Below are 18,840 nucleotides of genomic sequence, written 5' to 3'. Positions count from 1 at the left end.
GAGTGAAAAACAGATTTGCTGTCAGACTGAGATGTCTCTCCATCTATTTGTTTACATCTAAATTGAGTCTTATCTTGTTTACAATGGGTCTCCTATCTGCAGTCTGAACCGAATGCAAATGAAGGATTGTAAGACAGAACTAACAGGACAGTGAACACAGCAGGGGAGAGAACCGTACCTTGAGGTACATATCAAATATTTACTTGAATATATTTGCATAGGGAGGAAAGGGATGCCCTGGCAGCCTTTTCTGAGGAAGTAAGAGGATAGCACTTTTGCTTCATGAAAGGCGGGGGCAAGGATAGTTCAGTGGTTTGAGCATTGCCTGCTAAACCCAGGGTTATGAGTTCAATCCTTGAGGGGGCCATTTAGGGATCTGGGGCAAAAATAAGGGATGGTACTTGGTCCTAAAGTGAAGGCAGGGGACTGGACTCAACTCAATGACCTTTCAAGATTCCTTCCAGTTCTATGAGATAGGTATATCTCCATATTAAAGAAAAAAAGGGGTGTACGCTGGAGAGAACTTTGGGTGAGATAAACAGCTTTAGATTAAAGTAACTTGTTAGTCACATTTAGTGTCTAGAAAGCATGTTATGATTTTGTTTTCCATGTAACCATTTGTTTCCAATATTCATAGATTTTAAGGCCAGAAGGGACCATTGTGATCATCTAGTCTGACCACCTGTCTAACACAGGCCATAGAACTTCCCCAAAATAATTCTCATGACTCTTTTCTGAACCCTCTCCAATTTATCAATGTCCTCCTTGAATTGTGGGCACCAGAACTGGACACACTATACAGTATTCCAGCAGCGGTCACACCAGTGCCAAATACAGAGGTAAAATAACCTTCTGCTCCTATGCGAGCTTCCCCAGGATCTCATTAGCTGTTTTGGCCACAGAGTCACACTGGGAACTCTTGTTCAGCTGATTATCCTCCACGACCCTCAAATCTTTTTCAGAGTCACTGCTTCCCAGGATAGAGTCCCCCATCCTGTGAGACTGCCCTACATTCTCTATTCCTAGATGTATACATTTTTTACACACACCCTCCCCTATGTTAAACAAAGTGATGGTCCTCAGTTGAATCTTACAAGCTGGTATGTACTGTCCTTTGGGAACAGCAGCTCTGGCAATACTGTGAGCGTCCAGTGGATAAGGGGCTGGAAACTTCAGGGAACACTCTGAGTATTCAGGAGTTGGTGTGTGCCTATCACTTCTTGTACAAAGAGAGCGAGGCCTGCGGGGGCCAGGAAGGCTTTTACTGCCAGAGGTTGTTGGTTTCAGGGAGCTAATGCACAGCAGGCACAGACAAGACTGTTTCACACTAAGGGTAGGTGGTGCTGAGGTGCCACGCAACCCTAAATACCCCTGGGGAGCATCACAAACCTCCACGCCATTTAGAAGATGTCGGAATTCAGGGCAGATGAAAGCACTCCCTGCATATGCTGCATCAACATGCATCCAGATATTCTCCTTATTGCCTGGAAAAAAATGAAGGAAATTAAATAAGCAAAGACAGCTTTTTTCTTTAAAACTTTTTCCTAATTTGCATTAGACCAAGTGACTAGAGGGGATTTGCAGTCCCTGCAATTTTGTTTTTTCTTTGCCATTCATATTTTATCAATTCAATTAGGACAGAGCTCTAAGAGGTCACATCACATAGGCCTCTGTTCTGCTAAAGAATCCATGCACACAGACCCTTCCCATCTCCACAGTTCTATTAACAGGATCGAGCCCTTAGACACTCCATTTACTAGTAACTTGCAATACACAATCTCAATTTATGATCAATTCAGGATGCTTAAAAATATGTATTCTTTAAAAAAACTAGTGACATTAATTAATTTCTATAAAAAAAGCTCTCAATATTTGTAACTGGAATAGCAACACGAGTTTTAACTTTGCTGGCCCCTTTTAGCAATAGAGAGAGCTCCAAGATGATACATTTTTATATGACATGAGTTTCCAGGGACCTAACACAGTGAACAAACTATTTACAGCAACCAATTTATTTTGGGATATTAAACTATGAACAAACTTTGTTCTTACCCCCGAGCAAACTTTGGCGTATTACGAATTTGTTACCTTAAATTATTCAATAAGTTGTTTTTGCAAAAATATTTCAGAATATGGATCTCACTGTTCACAGTATGTGACTGTTCATTGACACTAAGTCATATGGTAATATTTCTGGTCCCTGACTGGACGACATTGAAACAAGCCAACAAAATCTGTCACAATAGCCACCAAACACTTCTGGTGCATATTTTTTTTACATTATATAAACACACACACACACACATTCAAATCAGTATACACGTGCAAAGATTAGTTACACAAGTACTTGGATTCTTGTGAACTAAAATTCATTTGCATAAACATTTGCAAAAAACACATTAAAAAATTGTGTATCCCCTCAAAGTTAATTCTCAGCTTTTATCGGAACAAATGTTTGAGATTATTATTGTTGCTTTGCACTGACTTCACCAGGCTCTGGGTGTGTCCCTCATTTTATGACTTATACATATGTACACTGAGCGGGAAGTTCACCCCTGTGCAGAGGGGCCAGGACAAAGGCTTGTTCTTCAAGCAGCACACTAGTCTTGGGCTGGACCCCTCTGCACAAGGGCAATTTCACCAAAAGTGATTTTAAAACGCTCCACATTTACAGCTTGTTGTTCTACCCCTAATGTGATGTGTCCCTATTTTACGATATTGAGTCAGCAGGCAATTTCCTGAACAGCATACTCATGGCTAGCTGTTAAGCAAACGATGACAAACAGCCTAGGGGAGCAGGATAAGGAACAGATTGAAGCCCTGAAGCCTGTTTGTACTGCATACACAGAAACAAATTACTACAACTCAAGAGTTCAAACAGGGCAACATGCACTTTCTGTTTCCCCCCAAGATGAATTCACAACACATCAAATCTCATCCTAGTTTTACCAGGACTGTTCTGGATTTTCATACAATGTCCCTGTGCCCCCAAAACTTCTTTGAAGATGCACAAAATAGTGAAATGAAAAATTGCAACCATCAAAGCATTCAGGGCTTTTTATAACTACAAAAAGTTTGTTCTAGGCATATTGCTACCCCAAGTGTACTCTATACCTGTATGTCACTCTCATTATGCAGTGAGCACGTGTTCAAGGCCAAAGCTGTTCATAATTTGTCAGGTAACAATCTTGCAATAGGAGTCAATGACTCAATCTAGTCAGTGCAACCCCTCCTGCTCTAGCCCCTAGTGGGTAAGTGGGAGGAGGGGAAAGGAAAATACTTCTGTCCCTTTGCTTCTTACTTCTTTCATCTCTATAGTGGCGGAAGCAAAGAGACAAAAAAATGCCATCCACACTGTCCAATGGTGGAAAACTTGAGTGGCCCTGTAGGGAGGGTGACAGTCCCTGAGGGAAAGGGGGAAGAGCACATGCTGGAGGAATGCAGGGATGGCCCCTGCTCTATGAGCTCTCTGCCTCCCATTGGCCAGCCAGAAGAAGATGGGAGCCACAGGGCTCCTTACTCCCCCCTTTCATTAATCCAGTATTGCCAACTCTTATGATTTTATCACAAGTGAAGGGATTTCAGAGGGTGTCGGATCCTGTCTCGAGATGATGCGAGAAACTCCACACAGCTGGAAGCTAGCAGAGTCTCTCCCCTCCTCTCACCGTCCGCATAGGAGGGGAGGAGAGAGGAAAGACCCTAGCAGCTGAGAACAACTTCACTCCCTCTTCCCCTTCCCCTCCTGTGAGAAATATGGACAGGAAGGTGCATCTGCTCCTCTCCTCCCTCCTGAAGCACCCAGCCTGGGAAGGAGTAGAGGGTGTGAAGAGCCTCTAGATCTGCACCCCATCCTGGGAAAGGGGAGTGGGGACCCTGCTGCAGCCCTCCAGGCCTGGGAGCAGGGCGGGCAAGAGCCCAGGAACAGAGGCGAGACTTGGAGGATAGGGCCGTACCATGGGGATGGGGACCGATGCAAGGGCTGAATTGATGGGGGCTGGGGAAACTAAACTGAGTCTGGGCTGGGGGAGGGGGTGTAAACTGAGGTGATAGGGCTGTTGCGGGCTGAACTGAGGGGGAAACTTGTGGACAGGATTAATTAGTGGGCAGGGGATGAACAAACAGGGGAGTAAGAGCTCCTGCAGCAAGGGCCAAACTCATTTTATCCAATCAATTGTTTTGCAGATGCTGGGGTCAGGCAGGGAGAGTAAAGAAACTCAAAAGACAGACAATAGAATCTTTTTCTTTAAAAAGGCTCATGACTTTGGGGCCAATCTCATGATTTTGGGGGGGTCTGACTCATGACTTTTGATCTCCTGATATTGGCAATACTGTTAATTTAAATCCTGGACTGAAGTTTTTGGAGCCTCTTGCTCCATTTTTAGTGCCCCATCCTCCCTCCCTGTATTATAGGGGCTGTGTTTATTAGGATGCTGCAGGTTTGATCACCCCCTTGTTTTGGGGATCAGGAAGGAATTTTTCCCATTGGGCTAAATTGGCAGAGGATTGGTAGGATTTTTTGCCGACCTCACAGCATTATGAAGGCGTAGTCAAGGCTCAATAGACTAGAACTTAGAATTTAATAACAATAACTTGTGTGACTGTTTAGCTTGTTGCAACTTGTGGCTGGTGCAAATAAGTGCAAATAAGAGGCCAAAAGAGCCAGCTTCCAGGAGTGAAATAGATCTGTGATTTCACTGGTGGACCTTAGGCCTTGGGAAAAGGGGAGACGAAGTCTTTGAGGAATGAGGTCCCTCTTTTGGTATGCTGTGTTCGCCTCACAGGAGGCAGGGTGAGAGGATTTAGGAGAGTGAGCTGAACCTTAGAGGTAGGCTGAGGAAGGTCTACCCCTAGTTATTGGCTATCTGGTGGGAGCCCTGCAGTGGACCCATGTAAATACCTGGTACATGGGAGATAGGACAAATAACAGTGATAAGTTACTAAAATTGCGGCCTGCCACTTAAATCCATCCTTGTGTCTCACCTCATTCACCTGTGTGTCCTGACTGATGCAAAGTGATAGAGGGGCACACGGAAGGACACAGAGTTCAGCTTTTTTTCAGTCTGCTTCAGGTGGAGCTTTTCTGACCCATGCAGAACAGACCAAAGAAAGGAGCCACAAAGTCAAGCATGTAAGCATTTTGCGGTCCTAAAATATGTTGCCACAAAGGAGGGTTTTTTAAAAACAAAACTTTGAAGCTATGGCCATCTTTCTTACCCATTAGTGATCTGGCCTAAAAATACAAGTTTGCTGCTTGAAGCAATGTTAGAAAACAACTGCAAGTGAAAGATTTATAGACAGAATTACTGCATTTGGACACCGACACTGCATAACACCCAGGAAAAGAATCAACAAGAGACTGTAACTTATATTTAAATTTTAGAGAGAAGCAGCAGGGAATGACTTACAAATAGGACCCAGTTCTAACAGTCTGTCAAAGGAGCAACAAGGTGTGGTTCCGAGTGTTGCACAAAACTGAAGAGAAAAACAAAAGGCAAAACTTTAAAATCAAATTTTCCAGCAAAGACAATTACCAACTGAGAAACAGCAAGCCGCAAAGACCTCAAGGAATAGAAAGAACTCTGGTGATTTAGGACTTCTGAATAGCCACACACAATTACAGCCTTCTAATCAATACCTACCCAATAACTGAATTGCAGTGTGCCGTTCTGGATGCAAGATGGTTCCAGAGTTTATGGGAATTTGCACCAAGGATTTTGATTCCACATATTTCTCCAGACACTAATTTCAGCTACGCAGGTGTCAATCTATAATAGCTCTACTGCAGTGAAAGAAATTCATTCTGATTTATGCTGGTATAACGGAGCTCAGAATGTGGTTTAAGGATAAATTACTGCTGATATCACAGGCTGGTGATTTTCTCACAGGCTCTTCTCTTCCAGGGTCATACTAAACACTCAGACTCAGTTTCCCTGACTCTTCCCTATATGTGTGCGTCTCTCTCTTCTAAACTGTCCGCAGCACTATGAACACAATGGGCCAATGCAGATGTGATGTAAATAATGGAGGAAGTTTCACATTAGCAAGAAGATATAAGTGGGTGAATGTAAGTTGTTTTAACTTTCCCTAAGGAGGAGTGACAATGTGGAGTAAAAGCAACCAACAGGAGAGTGTAAGCTAAAGTATGGGGGCTGGTTTATCTTGTATATTACTGTTATTCTGATCTATATAAATATATAGAAACCCCAATGAAAATGAGGGCCCCTTTGTGCTAGGTGCTGCATATACACACGCATGGTGAGAGACAGTCTGTGCACTGTAGAGTTTACAGTCTAAATATATATGGTAGACAAAGGAAGTATTATTATTCCTACTTTGTAGCTGGAGAATTAAGGCCCAAAGTGATTCATTATTCCCAGGTCTCACAGGAAGTCTGTGGCAGGTCCAGGAACGGAACCCAAATGTCTTGAATCCCAGTCCAGTGCCTTAAGCCAAAGACCATCCTTCTTACTATTGGTTGATTCCCTTCTACAACCTTGTCCTTCTGGCTTGCATTAGTCAATAAATTACACCAATTTATGCTCTCACAAATTTACCAACATGTCATCACAGTGTGAAATGTGCATGTACTCTAATAAAAATATCTATCAATAGAACATGCACATTTAATCATCACCTAGTAATCCACCTCGGGAGTAACAGACATATAGATGCAAACTAGAGAAAGATAAAAAAGAACCGACCTAATGAACTTTTGCCCATAACACATTCAAACATTTTTTGAAGTCTGAAAGAGTCTGGTTATTCCCCCACCCACAAATTACCCATGCCTCCTACTTTCCTGTTTCTGCCTGGGACAGGAAACTAAGTGGTAAAATATAATGAGAAAGGCCAGAATACTGAAAGAATAGCATAACTTGAAACGGGAAGTAAAGGAAATCTGGCAGGATTTCAATTTGCAGACTTTAAAAGGTTAATGTAAGGAGAAGCAGCCTACATTTTGGGTGTTAATCTGATGAGACCTTCCAAAACTTCCCATTACTAAAATAAACATACAGTGGCATATCCATCCATATTGAGTAGTTTTAAGTTTGCTATTAAGTAGATTTGCAATTGGATTTATACCTCGAGCCTCAGTCTCCTCTCATTTAGGCTCTGGATAGACTAAGATTTACAGGTTTGTTATCAGGCATTAGGAAACACATTCTAAAACCTTTAAAGACTGTAGTGTAGACCAAGCAGTGTATACTTTAACACATATTAAGTTAGACATATTAAAGCCTAGGTGTTTTTTCTCCTAAAAAAGGAAAAATTTCATTCCGTTAAATTTATTTTTTTAAAATGGAAAACTTCAAATGACTTGCAGAAAAAAAGGCCATTCACTGTTCATCAAATTTTGATGGGAAATATTTGCTTAGCTCTCATACTAACTGAGAGGTCAGCAACAGAACTTCAAGTGTCAATTTTGGTAACTATTGCACTGCTCATCAAAGCTTGAAAGAAAGAAGACCAAATACTATGTTATGAGTAGGCTTTTAAAAACACAGGGCAATAGTCATCTCAAGACACATCTGCATCCGTATTATATGTATCTCCAACAATAACGTTAATGTTCATTCCTGCTGGTACGGCTAGAAAAGAGATTTTTGTTGTGTTTATGTTTTATGGGAAGTGCTCAGATATCGTGGCAATGGCCAACCTAATTATACCTAGTAATACAGTCCTCTAAGGGGGCCATATCCTCCCCTTGCATGACTTCATGCAGCCTCATAAAACCATGAAAAATCACCAGACCAGGCACAGAACTTATTCCCTCAACCCGATCATGACAATGATAATTATAAGAATAGTCAACCATAAAAGAATTGCTACAGGCAAATGGATGATTAAAATTTGGCCGGGCTTATCTAATAGGTCTTTTCAATCTAACTATTGTGAACCTTGTTTGGAAACAAATATGGTTCTGAAAACAAAGGATCTGGCAAACACATTGATATGGGGATTTATTGACACACCGAGATAAAATTGTGTACCAAAAGTAAGAGTTCTTACTTATCCATATCACCATCACCTTTCCATATTGGGACCACCCTGGGTCCCATATCTCATTCGGAAATATGTGAAAGACAGGGTGGTTGTAGTCTGGTCCCTGTTTGCAATCCGTCTTTAGGTTGAAGCATCTCAGGTATGAACCCCTGCCTTTAATGGGGTACATTTTAAAAAGGGTTGAGGCTTGGTCTCTATTTTACTGGTGTAGTATGCACCCAGATCTTGTACCCACAGATGAACTGAAAATGAACTAGAATATTTGCATTGCTGGCTATTTGATTTGCTCCTATAGTCTGGAAGAGGTGCAGGTACCAGTTCGGCACCTTCAGTTGAACTGTAGGTACAAAAATAGGGATGCAAATTGTGCAGGTGCAAATTGGGCGCTAACAAAGAGAGACCACCCTTACGAAAATGGGGCTGTGTCGGTGCATGGGCACAAGTTGGTTGTAAAGAACGATGATTACAGTGTTTGGGTTCAACGGTTAAGGACCCAAGAAAGGAAATCCCCAAATTACTGTGGCACACGCAGTCATAACTCTGCTTCTTTGTACATATGTATTATAATTAGGTTGCTGGACTTCACCAAGAGCGTGCAGTAGAGGTGTCAGTGGTTAGTGAGGGACAATAAAGGTAAGCAAGATTATTGCTGAGCTCAATTCAGCCAGCTGAAAGATACGGTGTACTGGTGTCAGCACCATAATATGATTACACTAAGCTACAAACACGCTCTCTATAATCACATTAAGGAATGTGCCATTATAATCAGAGATTGTATACATTCAATACATATGCTCAGTTGTTTGAATAATGGCTTGTTCCATAAAGAATGGCTCAGCTGTTTAAATAATTTTAATGTTTTTTCTGTAGGTACATGAACCCCAAAGCCACCTGCATTAATCCCCAGAAACCACTTAAAGTAACAGCATCTGCTCTCTTCAGGGCTCTCATTACCCTGCATCAGCACTAAACCAAGAATCTAACCCAATTTGTAACCCATATTACAACAGCATAATCACATTTGTGCAGGGGGCAGGGGACAGGCTGCATCTCAGAAATGGAACTGAGAGCTCCGAAGAGTCCAGGGCATTATCCTTTTCAGATCATGTTGTGTAAATATAACACAGACCTTGCTCTGATGAAAAGCAGCCAAATGCTTGCGTCAGTCACCTCGTGTAGTACTTTCCTGAATACATGACCTGAACCTGCACAAATATTTATAATGCCCTGCAGGTTTGTATTATAAACCTCAGGGAGCACTGCGTCCACAACTTCAGGAGACTGGGGAATACACAAGGGGGATTGCTCGGCCCACAGCTAGTATCTGCCTACTTGCATTTATAGACGTCAGCTATGTACATTTTATGAAAATCAATAAAGGAATAGGGTTTATCATACAAAACCTACAGAGGTATCAAAGTAGTGAGATTATTGGTTAATGCAATGGACTTAATAAGAATAACCAAGAAAGCTCATTTAATTTAAATAAACTAAAGCATGTGACATACTTTAAGAATTGATTATCAGTGATCTCTGTATAGGTGTCATATTTATTCATGTTAACACACGAACAATGCACATTAAACTAAATTCAGCTTGGTTTATCCCAGCTTCGAAAATTCTGGAGGGGTGAAAAGAGCCCACAAGGTGATTTCAGACCTGACACAGAGTTTTGAATACTAAACTTCTTATCATTTTACTGCAAATACAAGACCTATTTAAAAAAACAAAAAAACCTCAGGATATTATACACTCAATTCAAAATCACTACCATGAAGTTGCTAAACTAGAGAGCTATTAATTTAGCTATCCATCCCCCTGCACCCCCACCCCTCTCTGTACTAAGCTCATCATATTGGGATCTGTATTAATAAAATAGTTAACAATGATTATAACTGTGCCTGTCTTTGTAATACAGCTACTTCTGGAGTGGAATGTAGCACATTGCAGTGCCACCTTCTAGACAGAAAGCAAAGATGCCTTATCCAACTGAAAGTGCAGGGGGAATTCAGCTAGACAAACTCGCATTTGGCCAGGGGCATGGCACTAGCACCATTACTCTTGTGAAATCTGCAATCTTTGATGGTCATTTGTGGTCAGGACCTCAGTTTTGCAACTCATCTGAAAGCTGGCACCTCCAGCAGCCTAGTTCTGATACGATCACCATCCAAAGTGGTCTGGATACCAAGTATCTGTTTGTGCATATCCTGTAAATCATCACTCAGCAGAGCTGTTTCGGCTAGAGCCACAGAGTGTCTCTGCTGGGCCGTTAGTCAACAAGAAGGTGACCATATTGCAGCAGCAGTACACTGCAATAGCTCTTTGAAGTATATTGTAACATAGATACCAGCTGCTGTCATGTATCTGTACTGGCTTATGAAAGTCAATATTCTCGCAGATTACTTATACACACCTAAACGGATGTCGTTTTTAGGCAGTGGACCCTATTTTCCAACTTGTTAGAACCTAAGTTAATGCACCGTGTTGCGCATTTGGACACTCAAACTAGCACTCAGACATCTAGTTTAGGTATCGTCATCTCAATTTGAGAGCCTAAGGCAAAGCACTTAAAACACCTAACTTTCAGCATATGCTTAAGTCCTAATTAAGTCAATGGGATCTCAGCATGTGCTTAAGTGCCTTGCTGAATTGGGGCCCAACTGCAGAGCTGGGCACCTTAGCATACTGGCCAAGTTTGGGGCTCACTCCAAGGTGCTGAGTGCCGTCAGCTCCTGCCAACTTCAGTTCCTCTCAGGAGTCACTCAGCACCTCATGGGATTGGGCCCATTTGTTTGTCAATAGCCTGTGTAACTCAACTGTTTTAATTTGTTCAAAGTCAATTATAGCTGTGCATTGACTTTGGCAAACACCATTTGTAAATGAAATATACACAGCTTTGAACTTGGGGAAAGCAAATAAAAACTACTGCTCCGGACTTGCTCCCAATTTTTACTATAGTTTGTGCTAAGTGCCAATGAATAAATCGCTAGTGCTAAAAGACACCAGTGGTGGATATAAGTTAAAAGATTCTTTTTTTTTTTTTTTTTTTTTAATGCCGAACAGGTCTGATAACCAAACCTTATTTATTTGAAAAAGCTATAACACTGTTACCAAGTTATTTTAATTAGATCTCCTGTTTCCTATCAGGCCCAGTAAACACATGAGTCTGAATCTCTCCTTATATTTCTATTAACTGTAATGGAATTATTCCTGATTTATACATGTACCTCTGAGACGAGAATCCAGCCCATAAAACACAGGGTTTTATTTTCCTTTTCCATACTCCCTATTAAATCATTTTTGCTCAAGAGACTGCATGAACTTAGTGGCAACCCAGATCCATGTCCACACTCGCACTTATGTCAGCAAAACTTTAGCGACATAAGTTTTGCCGGCATAAGTGCTCGTGTGCACAGTGTTATGTCTGTGCGAGATGCTCTGCCTCAGACAGAGCTACCACCACTCGTTAAGCTGGTTTTATGATGTTGAAGGGAGAGCTCTCTCCCGCTGGCATAACACGGCTAAGGAGCGATCTTACTGTAAGCTTGTAAGTATAGACATGGAAGGATCAATATGCTGTCACAAACTCTTTTCAGTCAGGGCTCCTTTTGCAGAACTTTCTGCTTTGACACTGCATCTCGCTCTTGAGAGAAAGATCAGTGAAGAAGAGGTGAGTAATAAGGTGATGGAATGTGTTTCCTTAGTAACATGCGTAACTTTGTGGCAGGAACAAAATAAAATAGCCCCAAATTACTCAAGAACAAAAGAACTTGAAGAGCAGAAAAGGGAGCATGAATGGGGTGCATGGGCTACTGCCCAGTATGAGAGAGAATGAGCATACCTTTCAGTTAGGAGGCCAGCAGTAAGGATAATGAGATCTCATCTAATCCTCGCTGAGATGTTTTATGTATACAAATAAATGGAAGGGCTGACACCGGCCGTCTTAACTCAGGCTGAGCCTTTGCTTCCTTTCAAGGCTTGCATTGCACAGCAAAGCAAACAGTGGAGACAACATACAGTTTAAAAAAAGACACCCTTTGTAACAGTGTCACTGAATCTGTAAACAGATGATTTGATTTCCCTTTCCCACAGCTGCAAAAATTAATAGATGGTGAATATTTATGAGGAGAGCTCCATTGTGGGTGTGTAGATGAGGTTTGAGCAACAAAGCAACTCAATTAACTTTCTGATAGCACATGGAGAGATGATGCAGAATTGCACTGTGTGTACAAAATGGAGAAACAAAACACTGAAGCATGCTGTTAAAAAAAATCAGAACAGCCTAATATAATTGTTAAACCAAACCAAACCAGCTAAAAACTTTCACATTGCATGTAAAAGCTGCTTATATGACTTGCTGTGCTGTATTTGCCCCAGTGGAGGGAACTGAGATCTCCATTACAATTGCATTTCTTCTGCAGGAGGTTCTATGGCACAAGTAAATTCATGTGAGCAGCCTTAGTGATGGTGCCTTCATTTTGGACAAGAGTCTTATTTCCACTGGAAGGCAATTGGTGGAATTCACTTGGCCATCTCAAGATTACTCAATTCCTTTTCTCCAAGGCAGGAAAACAGCATCCCCCTACACTTGTGAAACATCTGTTGAGCCCATGCCATGGTCTTTTAACATACCACAAAGTCAGAGCCCAAGGCAATCAAAATAAATCAAACAAACAAATAAGCAAGCAAACAAAGGATAAGATTTCCAAAGTGTCCAGTGATTTAAGTTTCTAAGTCCAATTTTCAAAAGTGACTTCAGACGGACTTTCACTGAGACCTAGGTTCCTAAATCACTTTTGATAATGGGACTAAGAAGCCTAAATCACGTAGGTCGTTTTGGAAATTTTACCTTACGTAAACAGAGAAGATGAAGTACAGGCTACCCTGAATCAAATAAGACTGCTCTGATCAGAAGCTCTGTAAAAATGGAATTCTGGGCTTGCACGTTTGCAGCCTTCTAATAATTTCCATATCAAATTTCTTCAGATGATAAGACAGGGCTTTTTCTGTCAGCCCTGTAGACTCAGCTTGGACTGTGAGAGCCAAGATGGGCTTTACCCTTCACTGTCATCACTACTGATAAAAGTTCTACTGACCATATTACACTCTCTGTACAGAAACCTGTACAGCTCCATTGTCTTCCGCAGATTTGCACAGGTGTAAATTATTGGCAATTAGCAAACAATTTTGTTGATGCATGATAATAGACTACAGTTCACTCTCTCAGCGGTATTAATTCTTCAGGGATAACAGGAGAAAAAAATTACTAAAAACGTATTGTAGTTGAAAGTGATTGCATGATATTGTGAATTTACACAAGGAACAGATGCTCTGAATGAGAAGGTGCTATTTTTCATTAGTCACTCAAAGTGACTGCACTTTATAAAGACAACTGTATTCAGTCTGAAAGATCACATAATATGAACACTGTTCACTATCCATGAATTCTGATGGGAAAGGAAAATAATGTTAAAGTCAATAGTGGTGACCTACAGCTCATTACTGACATTTGTCATCTTATTGACAGGTGATACAGTCTCTCTCTCTCTCTCTCTCACACACACACACACACACACACACACACACACACACACACACACACACACACAGAGTCTGATATAGCCTCTCCTTGCTGACATTCAAGGCACACCATGAGCTTATTTATTTGCTAAAGTAGCACTGAGTCTCATGGTCTAGGGAGGGGTTCTGGCTGTTTGCTGATATTTACGTTTGACATTGTGTCATTTCGGGTATTGATTTTGTATTTTTTTCTGACAAACACCTACATGCAACCCATAAACTCAAAAATAAATACACACATTTGTGACAATTGCAGTTTGGAAGTCCAATGTAAAAGATAATAACATAATATTTCAGGATAGAAGAAAGTCAAGATATTCACCCACATCAATCCACCTGTCTAGTCTAACATCCCCCCACCCCCTTTAAATGCATCTTCTCTCTCTGCTTTAGTTTTATTCAAAGATATAGCCTCTATTTGGCAATCCATTACACACACGAGTTGCCATCTTTGCAAAGAAATGTCTCCTAAACCTCCATAGTGCCTAGGGAATTCAGTTATTTTCTTTTCTTCCCTGCCCCCTTGCACCCATTTAAAAAGAAAAAAAAAAGAGATTGTATGCAAAGTTCATGTACTGTGTAGAACATTCATGGAATGTTCATATTCTAGCTAGTGTGCAGATCTATACGTTCCTAGATTACATACAGTATCATCTGCTCATCGTAAAAGTGACCTATCAGATGCACTAAATCCACAAGTAAGATTGTTCAAGCCAGTACTTACAAAGAATGGGATAAGACCAGCAGCTCTGTCTTCATGCAAAACTTTCTTTAGGGCTGATCCACGAACACTGAATTTATCATCTGAAGCGATATTTTTAATCTTCACTCCACCAATTAATCCTGCCTTTTCCACTGATGAGTGGGCCTGCAATTAAATGGGTGAGATTTAAAACATGAACCTTCCACAGAAACCTGTTTTTAATTCTAACAAACCACACGTAATACTTTATGAGATCCACAATGCAATAGAATTGGGGTTGTCCATGCAAAAATCTCTAGTCAATGAGAGTTGTGTCCTCTTATGCCAGGACCTAATTTAGCCCTGCCTATATAGCCATTACACAGTTACAGATCCTGCTACACATGACAATATTCATTTCCCTGTATTTACTCTATGGTCTACATCCTGCATTTTCTGATGTCAATGGCAAACTCTCATTTACTGCAGTGGCCCTATTTCTACAATGGAATTTTCTTGAGGGACAATGGGTTTGATAAGATGCAAAGTACAGTATCTTGTGCAGGAATGCACTTGACATGCTTTTAGTCTCCCTCCACCCCCATCTTGCACTGTGTTTGTCTCTACATGCATTGTCTCCCTCCCAGGAGGCTGTTTTAGTTTTTCATTCCTTTTGGATTACTGAGCAGTGGGTCACACAGGTCTGTTCTTAATGTGGAAGGAGCAGCAAGCTCAGCAACGATCTGCTTTGAAAGGTCAGCCATGTCTTAAGGCGAATCCTTCTGCAGACAGAAAATCCCCTGACCTTCAGCAGGCACGGAGGGCTGTCAGCCTCCATTTCAGATCAGCCATTTACAACAAAAAGAAAGGCAAACAATGGGGCTCTGCTTAGTAGTACATTAGACTTAGGGATCTGTGTCTGGCAATCTGCACAGCACGCACTCTAGAGCTCCAAAGAGAAAAAGGACCAATTGTATCATGGCTTTTAAGAATCATCAGGACCCTTCCCCACTTCTCACATCTTGACTGTTCCCACATATGGCCTTATAATACACCCCTTCCCCACCCCCAATAAAGAGCAGGTGCCCTTTTAAAGTGATATTGTGTCTAAATATACAGTGATGGTAAAGTCCAGTGAAACCTGAAGTCTGGGCATTTTAATGCACTGTAACCAGTGGATTAGTTCAAACTAAATATCAAGTAGTAGGAGCATTCCTCCTATCTCACTGACATTTAGATAATAAAATGTCATATTTATTGGAAGAAGTGACATTTCCTGGCCCCCTTTGTTAGGATTAGCAGTTTTAAAATGCAAGCACAGCTGAACCGGGAGGCCAAAGTTTGCTTTCATGCATGGTAGAAGCTTTTCATGATCGTGGCCATGCCGAGAATTCATAGGTTAAGTAAATCTGCTAAATAGTGTTCGCAGATAGAAAACAGGGATTATGTTGGGCAAACTTGGATTGATACACTCTGATTTTAGTAAGTTTATTTTTAAACCCACTGCATTTTTTTCAGGTACGAAGCCTGGTATGTTTATAACTCATACAGTGCAGCGTTTTGTGTCTCAACATTTGAATCAGTTAGTTTATTGGCCACACTTACTCATGTTGATTAGCACCTTACTCCACAAACAGTATCTTCATTCACTACAAAGGGATTCCTTGCAGAATAAAATAAATACTCGGTGTGAAGAAGGGAGGCAACATTGGGCTGTTAATCTGAAACATATAGTACAAAGCTTTCACCTGTTGCTATTATTTATTGTTTGTATTGCGGTAACACCTAGGGGCTTCAGTCATGAACCAGGACCCCAGTGTGCAAGGTGCTGTACAAACACGGAATGAAAAGATGATCCCTACTCCATAGAGTTTACAATCTAAGTAATCTGTATAGCAGGGTGACTGCATTTTTCAAGGAGAGTAATTCCCAGTGTCATTTTTAGATGTATTCACCTGATCAGATGCATAGGCCACCAGCTTGCTCATGATGTGTGCCTCTGTTAGCTCTGGGTTTTCTGATTGGATACGTCTGATTGTTTTTGTTCTGGCAGCAAGCAACATAACCAAAGTAGCCTCACTGGCACTGCCCTATGGTGGAAAAGAGAGACTCCATGGGACACAGTGAAGGAAGATTCAAAACCAATACTACCTGTTCCGTGAGGGAGAATTACTGAAAACAAAATGTTGCATGTTAAAGATCTGCATCAGAGTGAAAGCCGTACAAAAATAAATGGCACAATATGGAATCATTTGAGAACTCTTATACCACATGCATGGTAAGAAGCATTGCTACAAGATGGACACAAATGTGCACCTAAGATTGTGACAGAAAAACTGTATATTATGTTTAAGAAACTGTATGTGACCGTGCAATAAATTTAACCTTTGCCTCTCCTTTTCTCTTCATTTTCTATGTTTGGGTGTCTTAGGCTCCAGTCTTGGAATCAGCTCTTTACAAGCAAACCCCTGCACCTTTGTAGATCTCCACTGACATCAGTGAGCACCCAGGCACAAGGATCTGATTGCAGGAAGAGTGTCCCTGTTCAGGACAGGGACCAGATACTGATCATCTCCATTGCATCAGCATAACCACAGAGTAACTTGATTTCCATTCAGTTGCTTTGGATTTACATGAGCGTAACTGAGATCAGAATCTGACCACGTATCTTTTTTTTCTGTAGAGCATTATGAAAATTGTGGCACCATATATTATTAACGATTATAATTTCCTGGGAAAAGAGATGTATTGTTATAAGCCATATATTGACCAGAAGAGAATTCATTAAGCATAAAAACTCTGATTCAATATAGCTAGCTACATTACTAAAGATTTAATAAATACCCTCGATCTAAAGTGCACACATGAAATAAAGAATAGTCAATGCAAGCTTAAAAACAATTAGGCTTCAGTAGGTTCACAATAAGTAACGCAGCTTTCATTCTTACCTTGGATGTCTTGTGACTATTGAGAGGTGGTGTTTGCAGCCAGTAATCCACCATTTTGAAACAAACTGGTTTGGGACAAAAAACTGATTGTTGGGTGGTTATTTCCCTCCCATACCAACCAGAAACATGCTGGAAGCTTTTTTTTGGTCTGTGACCATCAATTTGTAAAAACATTTTCTCAAGTTTAGAAGTTCTGGAAAGTCTGTGCTCAAGGGATAGTTTTAAGGTAAATTGTAACCTGAGAGGTTGCCTTGGGAATCTTCTGTGCACAGATACCACCTCCGTGAGTAAAGTTGCCTCAAGAAACAGCTAAATAACTCTAAATAGTGTACTAATTAACACATCACATATTTATATATTTGTGAAGCTATTTTCTTCCTTGGATATAGGCCTGATCCCATGACTCTTACATATCAGTAACCATTATTCAGGCAAGTAATTCCAGGCCGCAGCAGCACTAGCCCATTGGGGGCCCTCAACAGGAATATCCCCCCCCCCAACACATAATAAAAAGCGAAAGGGGGCCCCCTTGAGCTGCTTGGGGCCCTAAGCAATTGCTTAGTCTACTTATGCCTAGCGCTGGCTCTGATTCCAGCTTTCCCAAAATGAACATTTAAGTCAACTGCATTATTCATAGAATATCAGGGTTGGAAGGGACCTCAGGAGGTCATCTAGTCCAACCCCCTGCTCAAAGCAGGACCAATCCCCAACTAAATCATCCCAGCCAGGGCTTTGTCAAGCCTGACCTTAAAAACCTCTAAAGAAGGAGATTCCACCACCTCCCTAGGTAATGCATTCCAGTGCTTCACCACCCTCCTAGTGAAAAAGTTTTTCCTAATATCCAACCTAGACCTCCGTACTGCAACTTGAGACCATTACTCCTTGTTCTGTCATTTTTCATCTGAGCAAGGATTACCTGTGACACTTCCTGGGGTACCCAGAGTTCTGAGGCGCCTTGCTCCACCTGCCCTTAGCGTGAGGAAGCCTTGTCTGTACCTCTCAGGAGTCAGCTCCCTGACTTTCCCAGGCACTAGCAACACAAGCACTCCCCTCAACCCAGGCGGGCTCCACTGTCCCCGCCTAGCGATAGGCACACTCCAACCTCTGAGTCCTCCGAGCATCTGCCTACAGCGTCCAGCCCTTTATCCACTGGCCGCTCACAGAATTACCAGACCCGCTGTCCCCAAAGGAACAATACACCACAGCTGGCTACTTACCCCTTAGAACACAGCTCCACTTAACACACAGCACTGAGATTTGTTTATAGAGAAAGCAAGTACAAGTTTATTTAACAAAGAATAGAAATTCATATGATAGCCATCAGAAATATTGGGAAAAAAGTGTTTATATATATGTGTGTGTATATATATATATATATATGTATATGTGTATATACATTTATATATATATAAAAGTCAGAACATGCATTTTGAGGCTAAACTCAACTAACAAGATGCCCACTAGTCTAACAGAGGACTGCTTATCCCAAAGTCCTTCTCACTGTGTTTTTCAACCAGCATGCAGAGACCCTTCTTTCATGAGCCCAAACTCACTGGCAGCTTGCCTCCATGATGAAGGATGCCAGGGCATCTCTCTGCACCCCCAGATATACCAGAATAGACCTTT

The 18,840-nt window shown here is 41.3% G+C and overlaps 1 protein-coding gene across 4 annotated transcripts in view; it reads right to left on the bottom strand.

Annotated features, from left to right (window-relative positions):
* DDC (dopa decarboxylase) overlaps positions 1–18,840 on the bottom strand; it is a 120,199-nt gene that overhangs the window by 46,594 nt on the left and 54,765 nt on the right. For all 4 annotated transcript variants that reach the window (XM_043540447.1, XM_043540448.1, XM_043540446.1 and 1 more), the window contains 4 exons: positions 16,222–16,356; positions 14,309–14,452; positions 5,406–5,472; positions 1,390–1,484 (listed from right to left, as the gene is read on the bottom strand). In XM_043540447.1, the coding sequence (XP_043396382.1) occupies positions 1,390–1,484; positions 5,406–5,472; positions 14,309–14,452; positions 16,222–16,356 (441 nt within the window). The remainder of the gene's footprint in view (positions 1–1,389; positions 1,485–5,405; positions 5,473–14,308; positions 14,453–16,221; positions 16,357–18,840) is intronic.

Source organism: Chelonia mydas, chromosome 2 (assembly GCF_015237465.2).
Source record: "Chelonia mydas isolate rCheMyd1 chromosome 2, rCheMyd1.pri.v2, whole genome shotgun sequence".
Classification (NCBI taxonomy): Eukaryota; Metazoa; Chordata; order Testudines; family Cheloniidae; genus Chelonia; species Chelonia mydas.
This window is presented reverse-complemented; position numbering and strand designations above follow the sequence as displayed.